The 18,064-nt window shown below is 42.7% G+C and overlaps 1 protein-coding gene across 1 annotated transcript in view; it reads left to right on the top strand.

Moving 5' to 3' along the window:
- Positions 1-18,064, top strand: part of SCUBE1 (signal peptide, CUB domain and EGF like domain containing 1) — a 214,330-nt gene that overhangs the window by 175,548 nt on the left and 20,718 nt on the right. Inside the window, exons 10-11 of the mRNA XM_086610525.1 lie at positions 11,604-11,720; positions 15,674-15,796. Of these exons, the coding sequence (XP_086466651.1) occupies positions 11,604-11,720; positions 15,674-15,796 (240 nt within the window). The remainder of the gene's footprint in view (positions 1-11,603; positions 11,721-15,673; positions 15,797-18,064) is intronic.

Raw genomic sequence — 18,064 nt, forward strand, 5'->3', positions numbered from 1 at the left:
CTGATCCAATAGTGGGTAGATTTTGTAGCTCTCAGGAGAAACTGTGATCTGACAAAGTGCTTAGCTCAACTCATTTGCTATTGATTTTAAAAGTAATACATTCTAAAAATGAAAAATACTGTTAAATGGACTGATGCATTTTTTATACTATTAGCTTTGGTTGCATTTAGAAGATAGTGGTGCTTTACTCAAGTTCAGATCCCTGTAGTGCATTTTTAAATCTTCCACAAATCCTTTAGAAATCCTTTTAAAAATTGTTATTCACAAGGATAACAGTAAGCAGAAAAAGTAAAATGAGAGCAACTGCCATGAGCTCAGGGTGAGGCTAAGTGCGATGTACTTGATAGCAAGAAACAGTAATAATTTGAAATCTTCCTCTCCAAATGCCTTCATAGAACACCTCCCTTGGCTCCCTTTGTGTCTGTGACCTTCAGCAGACTTACTAATTTTATACCATTGTGTCGTTAGTAGGCTCTTTTCATGTTCCATAAGAGACCCAGGAAAAACCTGTTGCCTGAAAAAATAATTCCTTTATTTTTGTAACTTCTATATTTGAAAGTATCTGCAGAGCTGTCTCCGATGATTGGCGAAACCCTCTGGGGAGACTTCACTAGCTGAGGGTTGTTCTGCCCTCTTTGACCCTTTCTCCTATCTGAGAGCACATGGAGATCCCTAAAGTTTCTTCTCTTGGAGTACATGAATACTCAATCTGAGGGTGTCTAGAGGGTGTTTGTACAGAGAGGACGTACAGAGGGTGCCACATGACCAGATGTATAGGTGCCTTGGAGTACAGGTTCGCAGGAGGTGGTCCATCCTCAGGCGCAGCACAGATCTGTGGCCTCTCCCCAGCTCCAGAAGCTCACACATCCGATGCTGCTGGTCATTAAATTGAACACCAGGTTGACTAAGGTTATCTGTCAAGTGATTTCACAAACTGGGGGAGAAGCCATGGCAGGGTTGGTTGAAATGTGGTCAGAGGCATCAGGGAGCATTAGGCTAGGGCGAGTTCTGGGTGTGTTTCCTGATGTGAGTGACGAAGTGAAGTGTCTGTATAGAAGAAACAAACTTACCTCGTTAGATACGGAATGTGCTGCTGCCTGCCACGCAGAAAGCCTCAGGACCTAGCATTGGTTTTCTCATTCCTCCCTCTGCTACAACAGCTGACCAAACTCAGAATTGCTGAGCAGTTCAGCTCAGACGAAGAAATGGAGGAAGAGGGAAGCTTGGCTTGGCACTACCAGCACCGGGCACCTTTTCCTCCTAAGCAGTCCCATGGACGAAAGCCGCCAATGGTGTTTTCCAGCTCTGCTTGCAGTATTGAGATTTAGCAAGTAGTTTTGCACGACCATGTTTAAAATATTAAAAGAAATTATTATCTGCCAAAGGGAATTTATCAGGTAATCCTCTACCATTATTCTGGCTTTCAGTTTGGTGCTACTTACAAAAAAATAAGGTGATGGGTCCTTCATACTGCTGCAGGGAAAAACGTTGGAAACCTTTTTGCTTGCCCAACAGCAGAGAAAAAATAATGTAATAATAATAGTGGTGATTATGATGATGTATTTCATTATAGAAATGTAAAAAACTTTGGGCCAAATCCCATCGACTATAGTCAAAGATACCCCCAAAGACCCTGAAGTTAGCTGCCAATTTTTGCCTGGCTGAAATTGCCAAATTCTGTCATTTCCATCCAAACCCATAAATCTTCCCAGCCCCTCAGGCAAAGCTTTTGGTGATCCAAAAGCAAGCAAATAGTTCCGTGGCTGATGCATGAGGCAGAACAAAACCATGCTCACTAACTGGGAGCAGAATTGGCTCTGCAGTGCTGACAGGAGGAGGAATGTACGGTGGTCAGTCGACCTGGCACATGTGTTGAGGGGAACACGTAGGGAATAGGTATTTATTGCATTAAGATGTTGTTCTGCAGCCCCATTTCTGCAGACTCTGAGGAAGCCCTGAGGGAAGCTTGTGGAAGGGAATGAGATTGTGGACTCTGTGTGGAAGAAAATTAAATAGGGAATTTTTGAAAGAAACTGGAAAGAGAAAGGAAAATTAATTTGTTGGTATGTGAGATCACATAAAACTCTCTGGAATAGTTCCTAAAGAAAGGATTGTATTTACTCTGGAGTGGAAGCAAACAGTTTAGGCCTACAATTTTATTGCCAAGTCTTGTTTTTTAACCTGCTTTCCTTTTGTTTTCAAATCCCAGAGATAATGCAGGGGTTCCCAGAAAATGCAACTGGTCTTATTTGATAAGGTCTGATAGCAGAAAGAAAACAAGCTGCTATTTGCCTTTAAAGACTCTCCCAAATGTACTGCCTTGTTCTTCCCAACGGCAGTTCCCTTTGCTGTAACTTCTAGGTAAACAATGGGAAACTAGTTGCTCTGATGTTAACAAGGATGGTGAGTTTGCTGGGTTAAGAGTTGTCCCCTTGGTGCATGACATCAAAGAAGGATCTGACTACTGCAGTTCCTCTCACCACTGAAGGGGCCAATGAAAGATTATCATCTCCTGAACTGAGCTGCCCCAGTGATATTAATTAATAGAGCCAGCCAGCCTGCCCAAGGGAACTACTGAGTTGGAATACTGCTTTCTTGTGTGCAACCTCAGACTCAACAAAATAATATGAGACATATATAAAGAGGTACCTGCTGATTCCTGGAAGGATCAGGTATGCATTACACTCTTTCAAGATAAATTATTCAGCTTTTACCAAATTTAGCAATTAAAAAGGATCACACCAATTTGAACTCTAAAAATTAAACTGATGGAGAAGGCTAAGAAATCAGTCCAGGAAAACACCTAGACAATCCTTTCTGGAAAAGAGATGCTTTTGGAGGTTACCAAGCAAAATGCTAGAGGCTGCTTAAGTGCAGGAGGTCAGGCTAAATTAGTATGGTCATCTGGCTGCCATTAGATATACTCATTCTATCAAACTAAACATCCAGTTTCTATCCGGACTGCTAGGACGTGGAAGGCATTTCATCTTCGGACATGTAGCAGAAGTGTGAGAACACGCAGAAAAAAGAAGTCAGTGATGCCTAGATATTCCTTAGAGCAAAATAAGAGTATCTAAAATCATCAGACTGTAATGACAAACAACAGAGACAACTGTGGCTCCCTAAACTGCACTTGCACCAGAGCTGCAGAGTGTCAATACTGCACTTAGTACTGCATAAAGACAAGGACACGGCCTCTCTTAAAAGTGATCAACAGTTTGACAGCCTCAAGAACCGAGACATCGGATTGTCAGACTTACCACGGGTACAGATAGGCTGGGAGGAAGATGAAGACAAGGTGTTTCCAGGATTTTAATATGGAGTAAAAACATACAGACATAAAAGGATACTGAGACCGTGAGGCAGAATTAAGTAGATGGTAACACTAGTGGTCCTTAGTACAGCTATGAATTGGAAGGGATAGGATTCCCACTCCAGGTGTTGCATTCCGTGCTGGATTAAACAAGGGGAAACTGTGGCCTGACTGCATCTTTCAGGGCATTTGGCTGTTTGGCAGAGCACTACTTGCTTAGCCAGCCTGGAAGACCTGGCAGGCTCAAAGTCCATGGAGACTCTACTGCTGTGGAAGAAGCTCAGGCTGCCAAGTAGCTTGTGAGAAAACAGCTGCTTTTGTGTGTTGAACCCAGAGGAATATGTCTTAATGACTGAAGTCCATGTTAAGCCACTGCCGTGCTAGAAAGCGTTGCCCTCTGGGGCAGCAAGTACATCCCGTGGGTTGCAGAGCAAAAGCGACATTAAGCCCAAATTCCACCAGTGGGAACACGACCGGAGGCATATCTGCATGACCCTGGTGCCACTGCAGGTCCTCATTGATGTCTGTGGTTCTCATGTGGACTGAGACATGGACCTGCTTATAGCATTACTGCCCAAATCTGTTGCTAGAAATCAGAGATGTATTGTTTGGCCCAAGTGAACCAAGGGTACAATTAAATGCTTTGTCTGGTCTGGGGAAGCTAGGTTACATCTAATTTGCTACAAGCTGAACTGAAGCCCAGCAGCATGTTTAAATAATGCATGGAACAGTGGTCTTACCTATGTCAGAGCGGGTAGGAACCAAAGATTTTGCACAATTTGTCACTGACTGCTACTGTGTGCCTATCCCTGAGTAACAGTCATTTCATTTTCTACTGCTAAATCCTTGAAATACCTCCTCTGTGGGATGCTTAATAAGTCACAGGTTTCTAATTCTTTATTGCCTCTGTCTGGAGTATATTTTGCAGGTTTCTTTTGCAGTTTATATACATGTATTTGTTTTACTACCACTTGGCATTCTAAGAACAAATCATCTCTAATAAAAAGCACATTTCCTTGCGAGCAGAGTCAATTTCCTTTAGAAGTCTTTCGTTCCCTGATTAGTGTGTTACATTTGGTCTTCACTAATCACATAGTTAACTGTGAGCAATAAAGTTCTTAAATAAATAAATGCTCTGGTCCAAGTCAACGTTAGTCATAATGGACAGTTTCCCACTTAAATTTCTGAAATACAAGATGTGACTGTGCTACTTCAGCACTTGCATTCACATTAAAAGTATAGCAATTAATGCCAGATCTGTTTTTTCTGCAGGTCATTAGTCTGTTATTAACAAGTCCCAGCAACAAGTTGACTTGATTACAAGTCAGTAATGCAGTGGGAAGTCTAAATGGGTGTGGTTTTTCAATTACTTTTAAAGGTTTGGGGTTATGGCTTTTTTTCCCCCCCCTCTCTTTGTGTCAGCCTGCTCCAGAAGCACTCGGTGGGAAGGTAATGAAGCAGAAGGTTTGCATATTATTACATCTTTCCATGCTTCCTCTTTATTGGTTTTATTATTGTAGACTTTGAAACATAAGGAGAGGTTAGCTATAAGCTGTTCCTTCTGGTCGGTGCTGGACGTGTGTTAGAGAGTTACGTCCTCAGATGGAGGATGTGTTTTTTACTAACTGTGAACAGGGGTGAGTCACTGTGGATCAGAAAATGTGAGATGTGGTGGAAACCCCATCATATCACTGCTGTGGCAAAATCATATCTTTCCCAATACTGAATTTAAAGCAGCATTTGTTGGAGAACATAGCTTGAATCATGACTCCCTATGGTCCAGCAACCACTCAGATTAAGATATGTGGTTTCCCTAATGTCTGTCAAATATTGTTGGAAACCACGCTGGCTCGGCTGTAAGGTGAACAACATTACATGGGTGGTATCGGTTCCCTGCAGAAATCGAAGGGGAGGAGGGGAAGACAGAAAATAACTTTCAGCCAAAGTACATATAAAAAAGCATTAGTGTTTATTTTAAAAACATCATGTAACACTTCTTTGGAGTTTCTATGTATGTATGCTTAATGAATGAGAGAAAGGAAAGGCTCTGTTTCTCAGAGGAGCCAATGACTTGGAAGCTGAGAAATTTGAACACAAAATGTTCTGATTAGCCTTGAGTTTGGCTTGTGTGCATGATGAGTTGAGCAGGGTACTCCACGCCGACTCCATGTTTGGCTTGGAGTTTAAAAATAAACCAAGAGTGTGTGAGACTGACAAAATAAAACTACGTATTGTGGATTTTTGCATTAGGAGAATATGGCCACGTTAGGAGATAACCTCACTGTACCAAGTCATGCCTTCGCTGTGTGCAGCGCGGTGGGTCACCTGGGCCATCGCTTCTGGCCTGGAGGTCAAACACTACTAACACATGAATCTGAAAACCACAGATTCCTTGCTCTGTGTGTTCTTCACAGCATCCTGGACAGCAGTTAGGAGTTATATAAAAATCTTTGCTGGCATAACAAAGGTATATCTAAGCTAACTGGGAGGATTGGGAGCGTACGGAGTTATGACTGTGATTGAACCTCAAAGTATTACTGTAATATTGTGACCATTTACGGCTGAAGTGATCTGCCAGCATTCAGGGTGTCTTGAGTCAATTCTACTGATGAAAGAAGTGATAGCAGAGACAGATATTTCATTTTCTTTTTCTTTTATTTTCTTTTCTATTTCTAAGCAAAAATTATTTGTTTTCTGTTTTATTTCTACTTGAAATAGTATAGTTAAATTTAATGTATATATTTTGCATTAATGCAGTGATCTAGTTTATACTTCATGCCTTGCCTCACTGAACACAGATAAATGAAAGATAAGATGGGTTCTTTGCTGACAGTGTCCAGAATCATTATAGTCTGCAGTCTGTCCCAAATCCCTGTTACAGCTTTCATTGATTGTCTTTGAGCCCCTCCTGTCTTGTTCTCTGTAACACAATAGCACCATCAAACAACAGTGATCTCCCCTTGCCATGTTTATTTTTAGACCCTATGAAAATACTTCAGGCAGGATGGCCAGACTCCTATTGATCCTTTGAGGTCCCTTTCAATCCCTAACATTCTGTGATTCTGTGATCACATGTGGCTTGTTTTGGAAGGAGGCTCTCAGTTTCATAAATTAACCTAGTTGCTTAATGTATGTCTCAGAGAAGAGCTGTGGCGAAGACCATCAGTTTTTTCTAACCAATTTCTTCACTTGTTATTAATATTAACAAAGAAAATTATATTACAGGAGAAAGAGAGGAGGAAATCCTTATTTTTGCAGTAGATTTTTAATGTGAGATTGGGCAAACTGGGCCTTGGTTGCTCAGTTCTATAACCACAACCTCCCAATCACACGTGTACCTCTGTGCGAGTGAGTTTGGTGTGTGTACATTCTGTTAGGGAGAACCATAGCAGTTTTTACATCAGTATGCAGTCCTCAAAGCATCTCTAAATCCAGTGCTACAGTATGCAGTCCTCAAAGCATCTCTAAATCTGGTGCTATTTACTCACCCTCACCTGCATATGCTTAGTGTTGAGCTGCTTGCTTGCAGTGCTAATGCTTTTTGGAAACATCCTGCATTACACTTTAATTTCTTGATCATTGGTTTCTTTTAATTACTCTGAAATTTATTTTAGAGGAGAAATCCATGACAATCAAGAATACAGGGGACTGCATTTGAGGACTGGAAACAGAGCACAGAAAGGAGCCTTGCATTTCAGAGCTGCTGGTAGGAATACGGCTCAGTTTCAGACTTAGCAAAACTCATTACTGTGTGATGGCTTCTTAGTGCCCTGCGCTCTACGTCCACAAATGAGTCAGTGTCCACATCACACAAACCACCAGAACAATTGGTGCTACTGTAATTGGGAGTCTACTGGCAGCATCAGTGGAAAGGGCAGGGACTTGAATGAGCATGGAAAATGAGCTGCTCTCTCCCTGCTCCCTCAGGTCACCTTTGAGATGCCTCTGTGTGAGAAAACTTAGAAGAAATTGGATCTCAGGTAGCTCTCCTTCTGGAGATAGATGGAAGACTTTACTTGCCAGTAGTGACAATCTGACACCTACTAACAAACATTATATTCAAGAAAAATAAAGATAATGATGGGATTGTTTAATGTGTGAAAGCATGAACTAAAAAAAAAATAATGCTAAGTATGATTGAAAAAGCAACAATAAAATCCAAATGCTGACTTGAAATAATAGGAACAGAACCAAACAAACATTATCAAGCATGACGAACATTGGCAACAGTTGCTTTCCTCAAAAACACGGGGAAATCCTGCTCTTTCATTAAACCACTGAACAATCTCTTTGAGTTGAATCCCTTCTAGGCAAAAATAAAGGAGTGCTTCCACTGTTCTAATGTTCCTTTTGGAAATGAGAAGGTGAATTGATAGAAGAGATGTTGGACTTTATTCAGCCTGAGATGATGCCTTGGTGTCATGGAAACAGCAACTGGAAGGAGAGCTCTCAGTAGCCCAGGACACCGCAAAGGGAGTGCCTTTAGAGAGAGCTGGGATTGCCAGTGTGGAGGTTGGAAGGGACCTCTGGAGGTCATCTGCTCCATCTTCTGAACCTGGCACTTCCACCGGCTTATGTGCTGTGAAGTAGGGAGGTCCTCATCTTAGAATTCATGTGCTATCGTTAGTAATCCTAAAAAAAACCTGCTTCTGGCAGGAAACTGATGAGGTACTACCAGAGACGAATTTAGCCCCGTAGATCCTGTAAGCTTCAAACATTTAAGCTGTGAAGACGTCTCTTAATATGCTGAAATGACACAATCGCATATGCTGATTACAGTGGTGAATGTGATACGAATTTTTGACTAAGTGAAAGTAAAAAGAATGTGTTTGATGTCAAATAAGTGCATTAGCAAATCTGAAATGTTCTGAGACAGCTTGGACTATTTGTGAATTCATGCCAAATTCAACTAAAAATAGAAGAGAAACTTCAACCTCAAGTTGAAGTTTTCCACTGCAGTTCCTCGAAAATAAAACATTTTGACTTTTCATGTTAAAACAGTTCAAAAACTTGATTTAAATAGCTTTAAACTGTTTTAAGAGCACCTCAGACCCTGAAAGTTCATTTCTCCATATTTATTTTAGTGTGTGGGAGCAGGGAAATTCAGAGCAACCCAAGACATAATGTATATATGTGTGTTTCGAGTGTTTACGTGTGTTTGAGGCAGAGACTTGACCCCAAAACTGAAAGAGTAATTATTCGCTCTCAGTTCTCTAGCTGCTACCTGCCACATCTCTGCTTCTGTATTTCTGGGCTTCTTTTCAGTAGATATATCAGATTGTGTAGTGTTGTTTGTATGGATGAGACGAGTTAGATACCTACGTTCATTCCCAGTTGTGTGGGAATTGAAACCTAGGGCTGTGAAGGTGAAAACCAGGTGTAGCCCTGCTCTGCAGGCTCTTACGAGATACACCTGTATCATGAAGGTGGTGGCAAATAAGCACACCTTTTCAGGGTAAATATGGAGAAGTGTTGTGGAGCACCACAAAGGTGTGAGGGCCAACTTCAAGGTTTCTGGGAGTCTGGGGATAACAGCGCCCACAACACAGATTTCAGAGTTTAAAAAAAAAAAAAAAGCGAGCACAAGAGGATTTCAGCATCCTGTATCACGCCACCGGTTTCTTTTAGCAAAGACTATGTGATGCATATTTTTCCCTTTTCTATGATCTGTGCTGAATTCCTCAGGGGACTGGTGATTCTGCAGCTAGGGTGCTGCGGAAAGCCGGGTCCCTGGGGCAGTGCCTAGCCCTACCCTCCGCAGGCATGGAGGAGAGGGGGCTGAGGGGCTTGTTGTTAAGCAAGGAAAAATCCATGTGGAGGCTTCCCACCTTCGGTCAGCCAAAGCGAGGTTGAATTTATGAGAACAGCAGCAGGAGGTGGGATGAGGGGTTTAAATGGTGAAAAAGCTTTTAATAGCTGTCTTTGTATTATAATAAAAGCGTTTGTTTCAGCGTCTCTGCGAGCATCAGCAATATAAGTTTATGAGTAGCTGATGTTTTGTGTAATAGGCATTTGCCCATCGTGAGTGCCTGTTACTTGGCAAGCAGATGACTGGTCATAATAGTAGGTAGGCTGTTGTTTCCAGGGGCAAAGAGGAAAATGCATCCTTCTTGACGTGAAGGAAAACCGCTGAAGGCTTGAGCCAGAATATATAACAACACCAAGCAGTATGTGTGAAAGCAAGGCATAAACCCCATTGACTAAACTAGTGCAGGATGAGATCATTATTGAGAAATATGAAATTATGTTTGAAAAAGAGCCTTCCAAGGTAAGTCAGAGGCCAGAAAACGAACTGCTTTTGTAAATTTCCTGCAGTACCATATAGCGAACAAGGTTACACATGAATGAAACCATGATGTATGATTTGGCTTCTTATGCGTTAAAAATCCTTTAAAACTATAACTGCAGTGTTCATTCCCAAATGATTTTACTTTATGTATTTATTTAGAGAAAACTGAAACAGTTTGTGATTTATGTGTATTCAAAAGCACATATTTCCAAGACTATAAAGGAAACCTTAAAAAGAAATTACTTTCAGAACTCAAATAATAGTATTTTAAAATGCATAGGAAAATGCATTAAAAATGAAATAGATGAAGAAAAGATAAAATCTCAGTTGTCCTTTTTTTGCTACTCGATCATATCAAGTGATTGTGATGCACACGTAAAACCAGATAGCATAGATTTTTGGTCACCACATGTATTTCAGTTTATATTATGCGCTTGCCCAAACTGTTGCTTTCCACATTGTGAATTCTCTTTTGTGTGAATGTTTTGAAACACTTGACCTTGGATATTGTATAAAATATAACTGTTTACAACATTCTAAATTTGTGCATAGACTGTCACACAGATTTTGGGTTTGTGCACATATACGCAAAATCTTAATTTTATATTTCTTGAAGTTAAGTATTTGCCACAATGAGACCTCGAATGTTTCGTTAAACTTCAAAACTACACAAATAATTCTTGGATATAGGAATTGGGCAGCACACCCTTAAGAATTTGTGACTTCCAACACTTTTTCAAGTACCCACATCTTTTTAAGCATGTACAATATAAAAGTCCAAGTTACATTTAGCAGTGGTGCTGCTCAGGCTATGTTCTTAATAAGCAACTCTAGAAAGTGTGCAAGCTATTAAAGGAATACTATTCCATTCATTTATACTTCAGAAATCTTAGAGGAATGTGATTTTTTTTGTTGAAAATACCACTCTGAAATAACGCCACTGTATTAATTTCTCTGACCTTTTAACAGAAAAAAATAATCACTGAAGAGGATTCTAGGAAAACCAGTTGTCTGAGGATAAAATTCACACAGAAGTGCTGCTGTTTTGCAAACAGTGCTATTTCAAGTACCCTTAATGTAGTGGTTTTCAGCGCATCCACTCTGTGATGGCTGCTGTCAAATAAACCTTTCCCTCACCCCGCTCAGCAAAGCCTTTGTACTGTCTTTGCAGCAACCTGCTGTTAATTGCTTTCTTCATAGGCAGCTGGATGGGAGAGACTATGTAAATAAGGGTTTCACATTAGTGAGCAGTGATAATTAGAGATGCCTGACTTTTTTAAGGGGAAGAGGTCAAATTTTCTTGAATTAGGTAGAATGTGGACTTTGGACTAAGATTTCCTGTGTCTTAGGTGCAGCCCATCCGTTCCTGACACCGGCTTATTCTCAGGCACTATTTCGCTTATGCTCCTTGTAGCTGCGCAACTGGTGGTACAGTCTTACGTGGGCAGAGCAGAAGTCTGGGAGTGACTCCCTGTCCTGGTGGGTGAGGTGTCAGGGGAGTGGTCAGCGAAAGAAGGAATTATTCGATTCAACGCAAAACTTTTTCCATTGTGCCACTAACCCCCCAGAACCTTAATACCCCCACAGCCCTGCTGGGAAAATATGATGCGAAGTTAAAGGTTGCCATCTAATGGTCAACGTATATAATACAGTCGTCATGGATTTTTCTTAAGTTCTCTCTTCTTGGCTTTCTCTGTGTAACTGCAAATCATAGAATCATAGAATGGTTAGGGTTGGAAGCGACCTCAAAGATCATCTAGTTCCAACCCCCCTGCCACGGGCAGGGAAACCCTCCACTACACCAGGTTGCTCAAAGCCTCATCCAACCCGGCCTTGAACACTTCCAGGGCATTAGAGGAATGAGACTGACGTTTTATTCAGATTTTACCTGGGGTGATATCTGCTAGTGTATCAATAGCAAGGTGTTGAAACTGAATGTGGAATTCCAGCCATTCAGTGTAACTGAATTCTAATTTCTTAATGCTTTTTCTGTGAATTCAGATATAGATGAGTGTTCCTTCGAAAGGACCTGCGATCACACCTGCATCAACTACCCTGGAAGCTTTGAATGTCTCTGCCACAAAGGGTACACCTTGTACGGACTGACGCACTGTGGAGGTTTGGAAACTGAGTTTTGCTTATCTGATTGCTTGTTTGCCTTGTGAACCTTTTACTAAGCCACACGTTCTTTTAGCTGAGGGAAGATTTTAGAACTGGAGGAGATAATCCAATAAACTTAAAATAAAGCTAAAGTAGCATGAGCTGGGCATGACTAAAATTTCAGCATCTCAAATTTGCTGAAGCATTCTGAGGAGAAGAATATAAATAAAAACTACTGTCTTTGCACTTTTTGATGGTGGAGCATAGCAGCCTCAGTAGATGAGAAGCCTGCGGCCGTGACACCTGCATCCACTGCTGCACGGATTCCGCCATTCTTCCGCAGCCACCGTAAAGCAGCCTCGTGGCTGGGGTCCAGTGCGCTGTGCAGGGGAAGCGTCCTTACAGAATTTACAAATGCAAAGTACCAATTGGTACGTCCCCAGGAGTGAGGTTAGTCACAACTGTATTTACAGAAGGAAGGCTTCAAATGATGGGCAACAAAGAGAACAGGATAAGGATGTCAGTTTTGCAACGTTTACAAATTTTGGCTTTGTTGACATTTGTCTTTACCAGACCGGGACATAAGCTGCCTGTGAAACTCAAAACAGAAGGCTGTGGGCTACCTTCTTCCCATCTTCTGTGGAGCTACTTCAGCTCTTCAACCTTCTTAGCATAACTGGAAAGAATTGGTGCTGTAATATTTGGTTATGCAGGAGAGGGATATGTGTTAAGAGCATCACAGGCGAGTGTTACCACAATGACCAAATTAGAGGTTCAACTTCTACTTGATCAAGGAAAGAGGATTTCAGAGCACTCGAATTAAGTCCAATGTTTGCCAGGGGTGTCACAGTACAAGACTGCCTGCCACCGGCCTGGCTGACACCCCCAGCTATAGCTGTGGACTCCTGCCTGAACATTTAATAAGTGGGGTAGGTTTTGGTTGTGTTCAGTTTTTTCTGGGACTGTGTCCCTCATCAGTTTTTGGAACTGCTGACCCAGGACCTCCAGAAGTCCTAACTCTGACTCAAAAATGATGTTTTCTAGAAACATGCCTGTTGTATTAGAGTGTCTTTTTCAGTTTCTTTTATGCATGTAGTCCATGTTTTCTAGATTTTTGCTTAACCACACAGGCATCAGAAAAAGAAAGCCATTTCTAGATTCCAGCAACTGCCCCAGTAAACACTCTTGTGTTGCCATCACATGCCCTACGATGCCAGAGGAAGACTTGGCTAATACGTATCGGCCTGCATTTCTTAATCAGCATGGGGCCTGTGTGCTTGAGCCCCATTCCTCATCAGCCCCACCTCCTACCTGAACCTCACCCTCTGGCTTCAAACCGGGACACTGGGCTCCAAAACTGGTGCCTGGGGAGAACTGGCTTGAACTCGGACTGTGTTTCTGCAAACTGTTTGGATTCACACAGTGCAAAGCACATGGCAATTGGAGCTCAAGCCTAGGCTTAGGCGTGGTTTGGAACGGCAGTTAGACACTCAGCCTTTGTGGCCAGAGCTCCCTTAGAAACACATTAAGCGACAATTTTCTTTCTACAGTTCTGTTGTGAGACCTATCATTAAGCCAGAGTATTAGCAATTCAGTATATCTCATGTTGATTTGGTGTCATTCTGACTCGTTTGAGCATATGTCAAATGGCACAACCTATGTGCCTTGTAAAAGTCTGTTATGGTAACGCCACTCTTTAGCAAGCAGATGAGTAGCTGCGTTCGAAGGGCAGAAACTTCTTGGTAAGGTTAGTGCAGTGCCTGAAATAATGGGGCTGTGGTTCATAACAAGGGCTTTTAGGTTATGGCTATCCTGGTAAATTAGAGAGCCTGGAGCAGTGATGCACAGCTGGTGGTTGACTAGTGCCATATGACAGTTTTGGCCATCTAGTGTCCCAAATGTGCCCCGAGCATGATCCAGAGGTGAGTACATGGTAGCAAAACTCATGTTAAGCACGGTGGATAAACATCCTTTCTGGTGGTGGGAGGAGAGGAGATGAGAAGTTGGCCATGTCAGCACAGCTACATAAATGCCGACTGCCTAGACTAAAAACATTGTACCTCGTATTGACTAAATGCTTTTCTAATGTATCTAAAGCTGAAAGATTTTATGTGGAATAACTGTGATAAAATATCTGGTAATTGCTTTGCCTTCTTACAAGCTTTTACCTTTCATTTTTCTTTGAGAAGACTAAACCAGCTACACTTCAGCTGCTAGGCTGCAGTCAAACATATGATTTCCTGCTTCGCCTGAATCATTTCTAAAAGCAAACTCAGTGAATCGCTATGGAGAATTTATCTGCCTGTTATGCAAAAGTGATCTAAATTCACAGATGTTTGTGCCTTTGACATTTTTCCATATAATGCATGTTGTGGGTTTTAGGCTGATCCGGCGATTAAACTCCACGCAGCTGGTCTCCCACTCCAGTAAATGGAGCGGAGAAAAATATAATAAAAGGACTGAGGGTCAAGACAAGAACAGAGCAGCACCCACCAACCACGGTCCCGGGCAAAAGAGACTCAGTTTCCTTAAAGCAAAACAGTTTATTAACAGCTACCTAAAAAGACAAAAGCAAACAAAAATGGTTACTTGAGAGAATAACAAGAAAACAAGGCCAGATCTTAAAAACAACACCACTGCCCACCCTTTTCCTTTTCTTCCCGGCTCTACCTCCTCCCCGCAGTGGCACAGGGGGGCAGGGAATGGGGGAGTGCAGGTCAGTTCATTCCGTGCTGCTACTGCTGCTTCTCTTAAAGGAGAAGGAGTCCTTACACCATTTTCCTTTGCTCCAGTGGATCCCCTACTCACGAGGAAAACTCACAAACTTCTCCAGCATGAGTCCTACCTGCAGGATGCAATCCTTCCCCATCGGATTGCTCCAAGTGCCGGCCTTACCACAGTCTCGGATTCTTAGGGAGTTGTTGCCACTTGCTCTGGCATGGGTCGTCATATAGACCTTAAATGCATCTCCATACAGACTTTAAATGCGTAAATGCGTCTGGACCTGTGCCCATGATTCACAACAGTCTCAGGCTCAGGCATCTCCTTTAAACAAAACACCTCCCCATCGGCGGGGGCTGTCCCATGGACTCTAGATGCGTACCGTGCTCAGGCTCTGGCATCTCTTCTTTGACGTGGATCCTCCACGGGCCGCGAGTGAGTCTCTGCTCCCCCGAGGACCGCCTTGGAAATGCAAGGGGGCCACCTGCTGTCTCACCACTGGTCTGTAAGGGGGACTCAGCTGCGGCACACGTTGTCCCATTCCATCTTCACTGACCTGGTGTCTGTGTGGCCGTTTCTCTCACATCTCAGTCCTCTCTGGGTGAACTCGGCCCGGTGGGCACCCTGGGAGCGGGGCTCTCCCTGAGTTCCCCAAGCGGCTCCGCTGCCGCCATCCTCAGTGGGTGGCATCGACCGGGCCTGGGCCGCCACCCAGCCAGGCGCCAGGGAGCAGGGGCAGCGCCCTCCTCCCATCTCCTTGCTCCTGGGCAAAGGCACACCTTTCCGGTTCCTTTGTCCCAACGTAAATAGGACAATTCACAGAGGCGCCGATTGGTTCAAGCCCCGAGGGGGACGGGAGTCCGGTTCTGATGGGCAGCTCCTGCCACCAGAACCTCCCCCCCCACATCAAACCATGACAATGCAATATACATTATTGTCCAGATGCTGCAGAGACTTTCGAGCATGTTTTGTATCTTGCAAGTACTTCCAAGACTTTCATTGTGACTGTTCCTGGCAAGTAAATTATCGTACGCATGAATCCTTGAAAGAGTAGGAGCCGTACGTGTGTCTAAGGACGAGTACATGCAATAGGCACTAAAATTGTTTAATATGACTCTTGTCTGCATTTATATAGACTTAAATATAAAAGATATAGTAGAAACAGATATCCTTATGCACATAGTATCTTCATGCACAGTATTCACGCGTACCGATGGTTAATACTCTTCCCAACTTCAATTACATTTCAGATATCGACGAGTGCAGCATCAGCAATGGTAGCTGTGACTATGGGTGTCTTAATACAATGGGGAGCTATGAGTGTGTCTGTCCACCTGGAAAGAAACTGCACTGGAATAAAAAGGACTGCGCTGGTAAGTGTGGGAGACTGACTCGGAGGTGACTGTGGTGATGCTCCCGCTCTCCAGCAGGGTGAAAAAGCCCATGGTTTTGTCTGAGGGATGCTGCGTTTTCACAGTATAGATCCCCAAATTCATGTTATAAGCTCAGATAACACCTGATCCTACGGGGGCCCATGGGCTAGGATAGAACTGCAGGTGGATTAGAGAATGGGCAATATGTTGGATTTTATTTATGTTGAATTATTTTTTTTTTAATTTTACAATTCCATTCATGCAAATCTAAGTCTTATTATTTTATAGTTTTTTCCTTTATTTGTCCTTTGTCCATCTCTATGACCTCAGCTATAACTCTGTTTCCCTCTAAGGCTAATTTAGGTATTCAGGTTCATATCTGCATTCACAGCACCATACCCCAGTTTTTCAAGTTATCTCCAAAGGTATCCTGGTTAATATAAAGTACTGACACTAGCTGTGTCAGAAGTATTGATTGCAATGAGCACAAATCCTGACACCACTACAATGATGGTACTTGCTGCTAGTGCCACTTACTTTGTGGCAAATGTGAATTTTTGTATCTTTTAAGTAGATGACCTTTTTTTCCTGGAGTCTCGTTTGAAGCACAGCAAATCTTGGCCATGGATACAGTCATTCAAAGTATTTTCTGTGAGATTTTAGTTTTGTTTTCATGTTTATAATGGGAGTGGCATACTTTAGGTCTTTCATAGTCAAATTTAGGTTGTGGGGTTTTTGTTTGTCTTTTGGGTTTTCTTTAACCACGAATAACTGCTCATAAATACATTTGAGGCTGATGCCTAATACCTAACTGGGAGCAAGAGAGAAGAAGAAAGGTGGGGCCTTATTTCAGGGAATCTCTGCACATATAAAAGAGAGCGCTGCACTGATCATGCAGTTGTGGCATTTTTTCACGTACATGGATAGGGCAGTACGGAAAGCACTTTATAACCAAGGTGGGGGCGGGTGGAGGGTGAGTATCTCAAGTTGGGTTTCAGCCTTTGCCACTGACTTTCTTCCTAACCACAATTAAGTGCCTCATTTTTCCCACTTGCCTTTATGTATGTTACCTTCACTGCTCTGTAGAGAGCTAAGCACTCTCGGCATAAGAATTGTAGGCATAAGGGCCTACAATTTTTTTGAGGTCTGGCATGTAGTTAGATGACAGAAATTTTGGGCTATATTCCTTCTCAACCTACTAAGAATGCTGTTCCCATGGTAAGAGGCTGTATTGAAAATATTTTGAGTTGTAAATTTCTCTTCATTATTTGTAATACTCAGTTGGAAGATGGAAAGTGGAACACCCTTCTCTATTGATATACACTGTTTTATTTGATGAATTTAATGAGGCTTAAAATGAGCGTCATCTCCCTGCTGATCACCTGCCTTTATTACCAACATTGTTTAGAGGAAACTGCATTCTACATTGTTATAAAAGCACAATAAAAAGGAGGAGAATGATAGCTAATGATCCTGAGTGCCACATGACTTGGAGACATTTGCAGTAACAAAATCCTCTTTTGCTCAGCAGTGATACTTGCACTTGTGTTGTCTCCTCAGTCCAAAGAAATAATTTATTTAAAAACATCATCAAAGCAACATAAAAGGCCTTAGGAGGGAGGTAAGTGGAGGATGATTATTCCCATATCTGAGATGTGAACATCAGGTGTGTTTAAGGGACTTGTATATATTTATATTTAACCAGCAGTGAGGCCAGGAACTCAAACCAGCTGGTAGCTCCTGGGATCTTTCCTCTGCACTCAAGCCAAGCCAGGCAAGGCTCATTCCAGCTACCACATTTTAATTGCCCTCTTTCATCCCGACTTTACTGGGCTTTTCCAAAACCCTGGCGGACCCAAACCAGCCTGGCTGCTTCCTGCTGGACTTGGAAGCCACAGCTCTGTTCTTCTCCCTGCCTTAGTGTGGTTCCGTGGTGAGCTGAGGGGCAGGACAAATGACGATTGCAGTGGCACAGCCAGCCATGAGCAAAGGGAGAGTCAGCCAAGTCCATTTTGTGAGGTGAGCGGGTTTGGAAGGAAGAGCAAGGAGCAGCCAGAGAAAAAGCATATGTACCTGAACAGGCGTTTTTATGGGGCTGGAGCAAGAGCTGCTCTACAGACACCTGGCTGAGATTTAACCAGTGATGCAGTGTGAAACATCTGCTTGAAGAAGCGCCCGGCTGTGCTTGGCCACCAGTCAGCACAGGGATTAAATCTCTGGGGGGAAGGAGGGAAGTGGTGAGGCTGCCTCAGTGCAGGTAGCGGTGGC

This window comes from Tauraco erythrolophus, chromosome 4 (genome assembly GCF_009769465.1).
Source record: "Tauraco erythrolophus isolate bTauEry1 chromosome 4, bTauEry1.pri, whole genome shotgun sequence".
NCBI lineage: Eukaryota > Metazoa > Chordata > Aves > Musophagiformes > Musophagidae > Tauraco > Tauraco erythrolophus.